At 51.8% G+C, this 12,098-nt stretch overlaps 1 protein-coding gene across 49 annotated transcripts in view; it reads left to right on the top strand.

The window, feature by feature from the left end:
* The window catches only part of MADD (MAP kinase activating death domain), a 40,393-nt gene extending 29,511 nt beyond the window's left edge, over positions 1-10,882 (top strand). For 30 of the 49 annotated variants that reach the window (XM_060102884.1, XM_060102877.1, XM_060102894.1 and 27 more), the window contains 6 exons: positions 5,097-5,261; positions 5,507-5,579; positions 5,714-5,820; positions 8,005-8,074; positions 9,900-9,946; positions 10,291-10,882. In XM_060102884.1, coding sequence (XP_059958867.1) covers positions 5,097-5,261; positions 5,507-5,579; positions 5,714-5,820; positions 8,005-8,074; positions 9,900-9,946; positions 10,291-10,395 — 567 coding nt within the window. In that variant the 3' untranslated portion in view covers positions 10,396-10,882. The other 19 variants (XM_060102911.1, XM_060102910.1, XM_060102903.1 and 16 more) reach the window with 3 other exon arrangements.
* The last annotated feature ends 1,216 nt before the right edge of the window (positions 10,883-12,098 follow it).

Raw genomic sequence — 12,098 nt, 5'->3', positions numbered from 1 at the left:
TGCTGTGCACGGGCTTTCTCTAGTTGCGGCGAGTGGGGGCTATTGGTTGCTGTGAGCGGGCTTCTCATTGCGGTGGCTTCTCCTGTTGCGGAGCGCGGGCTCTAGAGCGCAGGCTCAGTAGTTATGGCGCATGGGCTTAGTTGCTCCGTGGCATGTGGGATCTTCCCAGACCAGGGCTCAAACCCGTGTCCCCTGCATTGGCAGGTGGATTCTTAACCACTGTGCCACCAGGGAAGTCCATCCCTATCATTGCTTTTATATATAGATTGCATAGATGATATAGTCACATTGTCCATAAGTCAGAACAACATAGAATGGTATATACACTGGCAAGTGTTGTTCTCATTCTTATCCCCTTCCACTCAGTTTCCCATCCACCTCACCCCTTCCTCTTGGAGGTAACCACTTTTATTTATAACCACTTTGTATCTTCCAGTGGTTTTCTATGCAAACACAATAAAATATGAACATAAGTTCTTATTTTTCTACTCTTTTACCTAAAGGTAGCACATAATATCTACTGATCTGTACCTTTTTTTTTTCATTAAACTTATCCTGGAGATCTTCTGTATCAGTACAAAAAGAGCTTTCTCATTCTTTTTATAGCTGTATAGTGTTCCACTGTGTGACTGTACCATAGTTTATATAACCAGTCAGTATTTACGTACCCTTGATTTTCTTCCAAATTTTTGCTATTGCCGGTAGCGCGACTCTGGATGATGCTGTGCCTGCTTCATTTCCTACATGTGTAGGCTTATCTAAGAATTTCCAGAAGTGGAATTGCTGGGTCAAAGGGAAAATGCATTTATAATTATGGTTGATATGACTCTAAAGTATCTCTTAACATATAATAGTTTTTCTCCCATGTTGCCATTTATTTTGTTGAAGAAATGTGCCCTATAGAGCATCTTACATTTTAGATATTTTGCTGATTGCATCTCCTTAGTGTTGTTTAACATGTTTCTCTATCACTTGTCTTTGTACAAGCTAGTAATTCAATCTAGAGATTTGGTCAGTTTCAGATTCAATATTTTGGCAAGAAGAGGTGGTGCTGTGTATTTCCTGTCGCCTCATATGGTTGGCTCTGTCCTAGTGATCAGTGGGTTCACATGTGGGCAACCTGACCTATCCACTGCAAAGTTCCTCATTAGTTTTCTGATTTAGCTTATGATATATATATATATATATATTTTTTTTAATATTTATTTATTTATTTATTTATTTATTTGGCTGCTCCCGGTCTTCGTTGAGTCATGCGGGATCTTCGTTGAGGCATGTGGGATCTTAGTTGCAACATGTGGGATCTAGTTCCCTGACCAGGGATCAAACCCGGGCCCCCTGCATTTGGAGCACAGAGTCTTAACCACTGGACCACCAGGAAAGTCCCTAGCTTATGGTATTTTTTTACCATGCAGGATTCTTTTACTTTTTTGTAGTTAAATTAATCGGTCATTTCTTTTGTGGCTTCTGGATTTTGAGTCATAGTTAGAACAACCCTTTCTTAATCCAGTATTGTAAAGGAAATTGGCCATGTTTTCTTCATTTCTGTGTTTTTAATTCTCAAATGGATCTCTTTCTAAGTAATTTTAGGGACCAAGTACTGCTCCTCTATAAAGTAGTGAAATTAGCTAATATTCTGCTGCCTTTTGGCTTAGTTGAATTTGATTTTCACATTCACAGCTTTTTGAAGAGGTAGTTTGTCAAACGTAGGGTGGGATTTCTGCTCTGAGGCAGAAACATACATGATGATGTAGCTGAGAAGGGAGTCATTTTCCTGTCACCTTGAAGTGTTAGAATTCGGCTAGGTGCCTATCAGAGCTGAGGGCTACTTAGGACATCACCACAGTAAATTTCTCCAGAGGATTCCTTGAAGTATAGGATTCTCTCTCACCACTGTTACAGGGAGCCTCATACGAGGGCCCTGGAGCATGGGGTGGGTCCATCATCTCATAGATGCTCCCCCTGGTACTGCAAAGCGAGGGTACCTTGCTCATTCCATCAGTGCCTGGCTACTGTGATGCTATCAGATTTAGCTGTTCTCAGCACAGCCTACTGGTTGCATGAGTAGTTGGATAGCAATTTGCAAAGACTTTAAAAAATCATCTTTATTGCCTTTTATTTTAATTACAAAAGTAATAGAGTATGTGCCATAAAAGTTTCAAACCATATAGAAGTAAGTAAAGTAAAAAGTAAAAATTTTCCTTTACTTCCTTCCCGTGCCATGTCTCAGAGGTAACCACCGTTAAGGAATTTGGCATGAATCCTTTCAGATTTAAAAAAATGCATATTTGTATAAATATAGCTTACTTATATGGAATTTTGTTTCAGTGTTTATAAAAGTGATATCAAACTACAAATATTGTTATATAATTTGGCTTTTTTCACTTAGTGTATCACAGGCATATCTATAATATGTCTACATATTATAGAAATCTCTTTCTGTTTTTTTAAATGGATGCTTAACCATTAGGTGTTATATGGATGTGCCATAATTTAGTTAACTGGTCCTTCCCACTTTTTTTTTTAAACAACGCTTCACTGATTATCCTTGAACATAAATCCTTGCACGCTCACATGAGAATTTCTATAGGATAGATTCTTAGTGTGAAATTTCTGGGTCAAGCTTATATACATTTACAGTTTTGATAGATTTTGCCAAATTGCCCTCCCAAAGACTATGCCAGTTTACGCCTCTACCAGCAGCATAGGCAAGGATGACACATTATTACCATCGTCTCTCTAGCCTAGAAGTCATATGTGCTTCTAAACACCTGTCCCTCTCCTTTCCCTCGTGTTCTTAGAGGGTTATGGAAGGTGGAGTGGTGTTCTCCATTTTCCACATGGAGAGAACCACAGAGTTCAACTGGGGCTAGAACGCACGTTTCTAATTCCTACTCAGCTACGTTGGCCCTCTTCTTCCTAAAGCTTTTGAGCCCCAGTAAAGTCTTAGATGGTAGATTAAAACTGGTAATCTTGTATATTCCTCATTCATTCACCTAATTTTTATGGGGCGCATATCACAGCCAGGCACTCTGCTGGGTTTGCTGGGTTTGGGGTTATATCAGTGAATAAGGGAGACATAGTTTCTGTTGCCCTAACAGGGTTGACGAGCCATTGGGGAAGTGAGATAATTAAACACCCAGGGTCATAAAATATAATGAGCGCTGCGAGAAGATGTTCAGGGGGCAGGTGTTATGGGAATACATAGCAGAGGGTCTGGGAGTCGTGGGCGACCCTCAGAAGTGACCTTTGAGCTTAGACCTGAAGAAGAGTAGGACTTGATGGCTGGAGTCGGGGGGGAAGTGTGTTCCAGGGGTATTTGGGGTAGAATGGTGGGACTTGATGGTATAGTTAGAGGGAAAGGAAGGAGTCTTGCATCACTCCTTCATTTCTGGCCTGGGCAGCGGGGGGAGACGGTGATGCCATTTACTGAAATAGGGAACTTAGAAGGAAGAGCTGCCCAGGAGGAGATGTGGAGTTCAGATTTGGACATGATGAGATTGAAGTGCTGCCAGTCAGACATCCGGATAGAGAGAGGTCAGGACTCAGGAAGACAGGTCTCATATGGAGAAAGATGTGAGAATCATCAACGTGGTCATAATAATTATTATTATATTTCTTATATCATAGTAGTACTGTTGTTATAGCAGCTAACTCCAGGGTACATTCTATGTGCCTGGCTTTATTCTAAGAATTCTTTTTTTTTTTTTTTGCGGTACATGGGCCTGTCACTGCCGTGGCCTCTCCTGTTGCGGAGCACAGGCTCCGGACGCGCAGGCCCAGCGGCCATGGCTCACGGGCCCAGCTGCTCCGTGGCATGTGGGATCCTCCTGGACCGGGGCACGAACCTGCGTCCCCAGCATCGGCAGGCGGATTCTCAACCACTGCGCCACCAGGGAGGCCCTAAGAATTCTTTTAAAAATTTATTTAATTAACTAATTTATTTTTTGGCTGGCATTGGGTCTTCGTTGCCGTGTGCAGGCTTTCTCTAGTTGCGGCGAGAGGGGGCTACTCTTCGTTGCAGTGTGCATGCTTCTCACTGCGGTGGCTTCTCTTGTTGTGGAGCACGGGCTTCAGTACTTGTGGCACGGGGGTTCAGTAGTTGTGGTTTGCGGGCTCTAGAGCACAGGCTCGGTAGTTGTGGTGCACGGGCTTAGTTGCTCCACGGCATGTGGGATCTTCTCGGACCAGGGTTCGAACCCATGTCCCCTGCATTGGCAGGTGGATTCTTAACCACTGCGCCAAGGACACCAGGGAAGTCCGATCCTAAGAATTTTGTGCACGTTAACTTATTTAATCTTCACAGTAACTCCATGAAGTTATTACTATCCCCATCTTACACACGAGGAAATATAGACAGAGATTAACTTGCTTCAGGTGACATAGCTAAGTAAGGAGGCAGCCTTAAATCCAAATCCAGGTTGTCTGATCTTAGACCTGTGCTCTCACCCATCGTGCTGTCAGGTCTCCACCACAGTTGAAGGCATACGAACAGGTACGTCCACCTGAGGGAGAATGTTGAGCAAGAAGGGGATGTGGAGAGCTTTGCCTTTTAGTTTATATCATCCTGTGTAGTATAATTTTTTTTTTTGCAATAAGCAATGTCCGTGTGTCACTTGTGTAATTAATTTTTGAAAAGATATATGCAGAACTAGAGCCGAGCCAGGATTAGAAAATGTGCTGGTTCCATTTATTTTCTCCTTGGTTACGTCTGCCCTAATGCCCTGCCTTTGTGCTTGTCAATAGCGATGATTCCTCAGGTTGTAAGGTGGAGGCATAAGGTGTCCTCTGCGTACTTTAAGTCCAGAACACGTAAGAAGTAATGAACACTGACTGAAGTGAAGTGAGCCTCCTTCCTTGCCCACAAGTTCCTTTCAACGGCTCCTCCTCTGTCAGTAAACCTTCTAGTGGACGATGTGTCCGGCAGTTCAGTGTTTGTGTCTCCACGTAAGAAAGACTGAGCATAAGACAGAAAACCTGACCCTGGGGATGCTCCTAGGACCAGCTGTCCCATCTTCCCCTGTGGGGAACAGCGTGCAGTGTGGCCTGGGGTGGGAAGAGACCAGGGCCACCGACTGCCCCGTGTGCCTCTGCAGGTGTGTGACGACTGCGTAGTGCTGCGTAGTAACATTGGGACCGTGTACGAGCGCTGGTGGTACGAGAAGCTCATCAACATGACCTACTGTCCCAAGACCAAGGTGCTATGCTTGTGGCGTAGAAACGGCTCTGAGACCCAGCTCAACAAATTCTATACTAAGAAGGTACCCGTGAACTCTGTGTGCCTTGGGGGTTGGGCGTTGAGGGAAAGTGCGGAGCTCCTGCAGGGAAGTTAACATTCCAGAATCCACGCTGGAGCCCCACTTTTGCCTCTGGCTGTGGCGTGGGACACATAAAGCTGTCTCCGAGGTCCTGGCATCGGCCCAGGCCTCCAGCAGCCATTCTAGAGCAGAGAGTGGGGAGCCTGGAGAGCCTGTATGACAGGACAGCTCTCCCCACTGTGCCGCAGTGTCGGGAGCTGTACTACTGCGTGAAGGACAGCATGGAGCGTGCCGCCGCCCGACAGCAGAGCATCAAACCCGGTGAGCAGAGGACGGCTCCCTGGGCGCGTGCCTTCTGTCGGTTTTCATCCGTCCTGAGCGGGGGAGGCCTGATGAGGTCAGGCCACGGGACTCCCCGCCTCCCAGTTAGCTGATGACCTCCTCCCTCACCACAGGGCCAGAGCTGGGCGGCGAGTTCCCTGTGCAGGACATGAAGACTGGCGAGGGTGGCTTGCTGCAGGTCACCCTAGAAGGGATCAACCTCAAGTTCATGCACAACCAGGTAGGTGCAAGTGGCAGCATGAGGCTTCCCAGCCCCGGTGTTCCATCTGCAGTAAGGATCAGTGTCCAGGTCCCCAGTGCTTCCCCAGTGAGTGTGAGAGAGGCCTCCGGGGCTAGTGAGACAGTCGGAGCAGCTGGACCGAGAGAACAATCAGAGGGGAGGGCGCCGCGACACTGGCAACCACCTGGAAGGTGCGGCAGAGCCTGTGGGGGGGGGGGGAGGGGAGAGAGGGAGCCGCCGTGGCCCGGCTGCCCCTGCCCATTAGACTCAGCACAGTGTGAGTGGGAGCGTCTCACTTGGCCCTTCTGCGCACAGTGTCCGCCTTCCCTTATCCCAGGGTGTGCTTCTGCTTGGTGGTTTTGCTTTGAGAGTCTATACCGGCTGATCCCCTCGCGTGTTTCCGGTGCGCGTGAAGCGTGCGCACACGTGCGTGTGTGTGTGTGTGTGTGTGGCTTGTGTCTGTCCCATCTGGAGTGTGTGTGTTTATTTGCCTTTTTTTTCCTGCCGATTCTTCTTCCTATTCTTTTCCTTCCTCTGAGCATCCCCACTCTGTCCCCAGCTCCACAGGCCCCACTCCCCTTCTCTTGACTGGGGGAGCGCTTCAGGATCCATCTTGCCCTCATTGTGACTCCACCATTGGAGCTGACTGTTTTTTCTCTTGGTTCTAACACAGCATTACTTTTTCTCTCAGTGGACATTCCTTAAGCTAATTCCTCTCTGAGGCCAGCGCATCATCCCAGGTCCGCTCCCAGTCCTGACTCTTCACACAAGTGCCTTCCCTCCCCTTCCCCTGATGTACTGGTTCGTCTCCTTGAGGCCCTGAGCCAGACCCGAATGTGCGAAGCACCACGGCCCCGGGCCAGGCAGCAGACACTCAGGGGTGGTGAACATCTGGACTCTGGGGCTTCCTCCTACCACTTGCCATTTTAGTTCTCCTTCTTTCAGGAATCCAGCTGGGCAACTTGGTGTGATGGGAAACAGCTGCCCAGGCTTCCTGGCAGTATACTTGCAGTAGTATATTTACTATTAGTCACAGTAATATATTAAATAGTATACTTAATAAGACCTTAGGGTCCACCCAAAGAGGGGTTTACTTAAGTACTTTTCTAGACCATGAAGGTGCCAGCACTTCTCGGGGACCAGGCTTCTGACTGCACTTTAGGGCTGTGGCCTCCCCTGATGCCTCACCTTCTGAAGAAGAGATCTCATTAAATGACACCCAGATGCCCTCTTCCCGCTTGGTACACCCCCTTTGGACTGACCTACCGTCTAACCGTTACAAAGTATGTACAAGCTGGTCTGTAGTTTAAGGCTTTGACCCAGAAGAGAGATCCTGAAGAGAGAGAGAAAGTCAAACCCTGACTGATGATGAGATAATGGCCTTGGGGTCTATCTTCTACCACATAACAGTCAGCTGGAGTTGAGGAAGCATTGGACCCCCGGTGGAGTTCTGCAGTGTGGGGTAACAGAGGGGAAAAGCATGGTCTTTGGAGTCAGGACGTACTTGGATTTGGAGCCCAGCTTCATCATCCACGGGCAGATAAACTTTCTGATCCCCAGTGTCCTCATCTGTAAAATGAGGGTGATACTATATCCTGTGCCACGTAGATGTAAGGACAAACAAATAGTATTTGTAGAACCCCTAGTAGGTGCTCGCAGGTGGTTGCTGTTAGTACTGTCAATCACCACAGACTCTTGGGAGAGCCTGAATCCTGTTTCAAGGACGATGCCAACACCTCCCTCCCAAGGACAGTCTGAGGGGAGCTTTGCGCCCGTGCCAGCCCTCTGCGCCGGAGGAGGATGCATGGAAGGGTAGAGAGCTGATGGGCTGAGGGGGGGCCCCTGGGGCACAGTGTCCTACAAGCACTGCCCTGGGCAGAGGGTGTGGGCAGGCAGCCCAGGCCAGCAGAGGGGCCTTTGCGTTGGCTTTGACGGTTAAAACTAACACCTTCCTTTCTCTCCCATGCTTTCTCCTCCGGCCAGGAGCGGAAGGTACATGCCCTTTCTGCTGTCTTCGCTTCTTAGCGCTTTTGAGTTGTGTGTGTGTGTATTCTTCCATCCTCCCTGTGGGAAATAGGTTTTCTGTGTGGGTGGGGCTATAGCTGGGAGAGTGGGCTTTGCGGGGCAGTGGGGGAGCCTCTGGGCCTTACCCCCTCCCTCCCTCCCCCCCTCCCTCTCTTGCAGGTTTTCATAGAGCTGAATCACATTAAAAAGTGCAATACAGTTCGAGGCGTCTTTGTCCTGGAGGAATTTGGTAATTACACTATTTTGCTCTTAGGTCTGGACTCACATGGCAGTAACTCAAACCTCGGAGCTCCAGAGGAGGGACTAGAGACAGAGAAGAAGAGCCTCTGCAGAGAGGTCAGGAGAAGCAGGAGTGATAGGGAGGAAGAGGGAGTCCTGCCCTGAGAGAAGGGAGGAGAAGGGAAAGCTAGCCAGTCGGTGGCTGCCTGAGAGCGGCCCGAAGAGCAGTGGTTTAGACGCCGGGCTTAGAGGTTAGCGCTGGTAGTGAAGAGGCTCCTCGAAGCAGCGCCACCTTCCCTTGTTTGGCCAGCTGGTGGGGCGGAGCAGGCGAGCCGTTCCCTAGCTCTGCTGTGTTCACGTCGCCTGCCTCGGTCCCTCTAGCAGCCCAGGGCTCCGTCCAGCCACCCTGGGGCCACGCCAGGGTCCGTCGAGCCTCCGGGCTGCAGGAGGGCGTGCGGCGGTGCAGGCAGGCTCACTCTAGGGGGCAGGCAAGCCTAGTGGCCTCAGAGGCGGAGGGCAGTGGTAGCTGGAAGCCGGGAGCTAGGCTCCCCCCCAGCCAAGCGCTGACTGAGTGGTGTCTGGGTTCTCACCCTGGGGCTTTGAGTTCCTGCTGTGTTTGTGCTTCATTCTTTCGTGCCCCTCATCGCTGCTATGAAAACCTTCGTTCTCCAGCAGGTAAAGTGACCTCGCCGTGCGGCCTCTCCCCAGGCCCCTGCCTTGGGCCCTGAGGTGGGTGGGCAGGCTCCCTTCGCCCAAGCCAGCTGCTCGCATCACCAACTTGTCTCTTCCCTTCTCTCCCCACCCTCTTCCTTCCCAACCTCCTCCACCCTCGCGCTGGCTCACTGGTTCCGAGGTTTCTCCCGTGTGCTCCTTTCTCTCTTCTGCCAGAGAGACGTTTGGGGGAGTCTTCCAACTCAGGAGAAGGACCTGGGGTCATTGCTCCACCTTTGATGAGTTTATTCCCTGTTAACCCTGGGGCCCCCTGAATTCTACCTCCCAGGGTCAGAAGAAGGTGTGGCCAACTCTCATCCTACCTTTTCTGGCCCCCAGGGATGCCACGCCCCCTGCTCCCAGTCTCCAGGGGCCATGATGATGGCTGAGGCCGGGGGACCTTACTCCTTCCTCTGGCCGAGCAGAACCCCTGCATGGCTGGGGCAGGGGTGACTCTTAGTCTTGCACTCCGGGCTGTGGACACGTGTGTATTTTGCCTGATGCTCCCTGTCACCTCCCTCCCCGGGTGCTGTACTCACCTGTCTCTTCTGCTCGGTGTGTCTGCTCCAGAGCCCTCTGACGCTCTCCCTCACACAGGCAGGCCTGGGCCTCTCCTGCCATCAGGGGAGGAAACTTCCAAGTCTGGTGGGTTTAGTATCATGCCATTTCTTCATCCGGCCTCAGGACCCTCAGTGTAGGGGCTGGGAGTACAGGGAACGTGTTTAACTTGACCAGAGCATGGGGCTGGTGACAGGGTGAGTCCTCAGGTGTCTCAGCAAGGTGAGGCACAGGCTAGAGGCAGTGCTTTCCTCCCAGCCGAACCCTGGGAATGTCAGCTGTGGTCCTCGGGCCCTGGATGGCAGCAACGACCGGGCTGGTGAGAGACGAGCCTGCCCCCGTGCCGGGGCTCTCCAAGTCGGTAGAGTCACGGCCACGGAGCCGGGAGCCACCGCAGACCTCAGATGTCAGGCTGAGGGGTCGGGGCCAGTGTCCTCTCACCCGGCCGGGGCTGAGGCCCAGAGGGGAAGGGGACCCTGGTGCCGGGCGCTGCCGCCTGGGGGAGTGTGGCGCTATTGCTCTTAGTTTTGAACTTTCTGTTTTGTCTCTTGCCCGTCCGGTTTTAGTTCCTGAAATTAAAGAAGTGGTGAGCCACACGTACAAGACACCAATGGTGAGTGTGCCGACAGGCCGGTCTGCGGAGGGCTCCCCGGGGGCGTTCCAGCAGGAGTGGGGTGGGCCTCTGAGAGCACAGGGTGAGGGGCAGTTAAGAACGGTTGAGAAGAGAATTTAGTCTAGATGCCAGAGATGCAGCTGGAGCTGAAGCAGGTCTTCAGCCTGGGAGAGGCACACATGCCGATCCCCTCCCACAGGCCAGCTCTGGGGCCTCGCTTGGGGCTCTTTAGTCTGGAGGCCCGAGCCCAGAGTTAGGGCAGGAGTTTCCCAGTTGGCAGATCTCCACGTGTGAAGATGTAGGAATCTGCGTGACGTTGATCTGACTGGTTTTCTCTCCTCCAGGCCCACGAGATCTGCTACTCTGTGTTGTGTCTCTTCTCATACGTGGCTGCTGTTCGTAGCAGTGAGGAAGATCTCAGAACCCCACCCCGGCCCGTCTCTAGCTGATGGAGAGGGGTTGAGGCTGCCCCAGCCCAGGGGCCGTCCCTTGCCTCTCGCTGTTCCCAAGTGCACGATGCTGCTGTGACCGCGAAGTGGGTGATGCGTGTGTGTTCTCTGCAAGCCCCCTCGCCGAGGCTTAGATGGGTCCCAGTTCTGTGTGTCTCAGTGTCTTAGTGTATCGTACAGGGCTGAGCTAGTCTCTTCCAGCTTCTTCCTCCCCACCCTCCAAAGACCATCCTCCTGTCCCCTCGGGGCTCAAAAGTACGTGTGTGTCTGTCTGTCGGGCCAGTGTTCTAAGAGCTCGGAGTACAGGCCAGTGCGAGCCCACTGTTACGTGTCACTGAGACATTAGTGTTGTAGTTTCTCATCCCTGACATTATAGCCTTGCAGAGCAGGACTTGGGCTCTCCGTCCTCTGTGATCCGGCACCGCTAGGTGCCTGGAGCAGTCCCACTGTGGGGGGTTGAGGGAAGCTTGAGGCTTGTCCCCCCAGACGAGGGGTGGGTGGGGAAAGGAAGGGGGGAAGAGTCAAGGGGCAGCAGAGCGAGTGGCAACCTCCCTGCTTCCTTAGTTCCTTCCTGGAACTTGCAGGCAGTTCCCAAGCTCGCAGCAACTGCCCATGGGCGCAGACCTGGCTGCTGCTACCATGGTCTCCACCACTGCGGTGGGGCTGCACTGGCCAGCTGCTGTTTGCTGAGCAGCAGTTTCCTTGTGGTCTGCCTGGCCGTCGGCAGGGGAGAGCAAAATGACTGGGGCTGGGAGAGTCCCAGGGACCACAGGCTGCCATGCCCAGGAACCTGGTGGTGTGGGGAGAGGCCAAGTTCAGTATCCACCTGTGTGTCTGCGGGTAGCATCGCAGCACTGGCTGCCAGAGGGAGAGAGAGCCTGGGAGTGGGCGAGAGATGACTGTAAATATTTCGGCTCCACATTATTTATAGAAAATGTACAGATGTGTGAATGTGAAATAAAGGTCCTTAACTCCCCTTGGGCTCCTGGCTGTCATGCGTTAAATGACGCCTCCTCTCAGCCTGGGCTGAGGAAGGCTGACCCTGGACTCGAAAAAGACACCTTTGGCCTGAAGGAATCAGGGAGGTGAGATCATGCCCATCCAATCTCTGGTGTGCTGAAGGACCCGCTTCCCACCCCTCTGGCCCAGTGGAGCTCACCAGCTTCCTGTGTTCTCAGAGAGGCCCCATGGGAGGGGCCTTCCCAGGACGGTCGCTAGAGGGAGCGGCCAAACAGGGCTTGACACCTAAGCAGAGATTAATTTAGTAGTAAAGGAAAAACCAAGGCCCAGGGTCTCAGCTTCCGGTGCCCCTTACAGGTGTGCTCCAGAGAGGTGGTGTGACTCGGCCAGAGCCTCCCACGGGGCCTGGAGCCCGGGGCTCTGGGCTCTGGGCCAGGAGTGTCCAGTTGGGTAGAACTCCGAGAAGCAACCTTGGACCAGCCTTCATGGAACGTCTTTCTAGGCCATGGAGAAACCACTCCCTGGGCAGGAAGGACCGTTCTCACTCCATCAGGGCACCTCTGAGAGCTGCTGGCTTCCTCCTCCCAAAAGCGAACTGGCGATGGGATTTTTGGCTCCCCACGGGGGAAGGAAGAGCAGAGTAGGGCCCTGGCCCCTACACCTTCCTGGTTCCCAGTGCCTTGTCTAGACAGGATCACTCTCTTCCTGTGCGATATGGGTGTAAATGGGCAGTGGGTTTTTTG

Source organism: Mesoplodon densirostris, chromosome 7, assembly GCF_025265405.1.
Source record: "Mesoplodon densirostris isolate mMesDen1 chromosome 7, mMesDen1 primary haplotype, whole genome shotgun sequence".
Classification (NCBI taxonomy): Eukaryota; Metazoa; Chordata; class Mammalia; order Artiodactyla; family Ziphiidae; genus Mesoplodon; species Mesoplodon densirostris.
The sequence above is the reverse complement of the archived record's forward strand: the minus strand, read 5'-3'. Positions and strand labels throughout refer to the sequence as shown.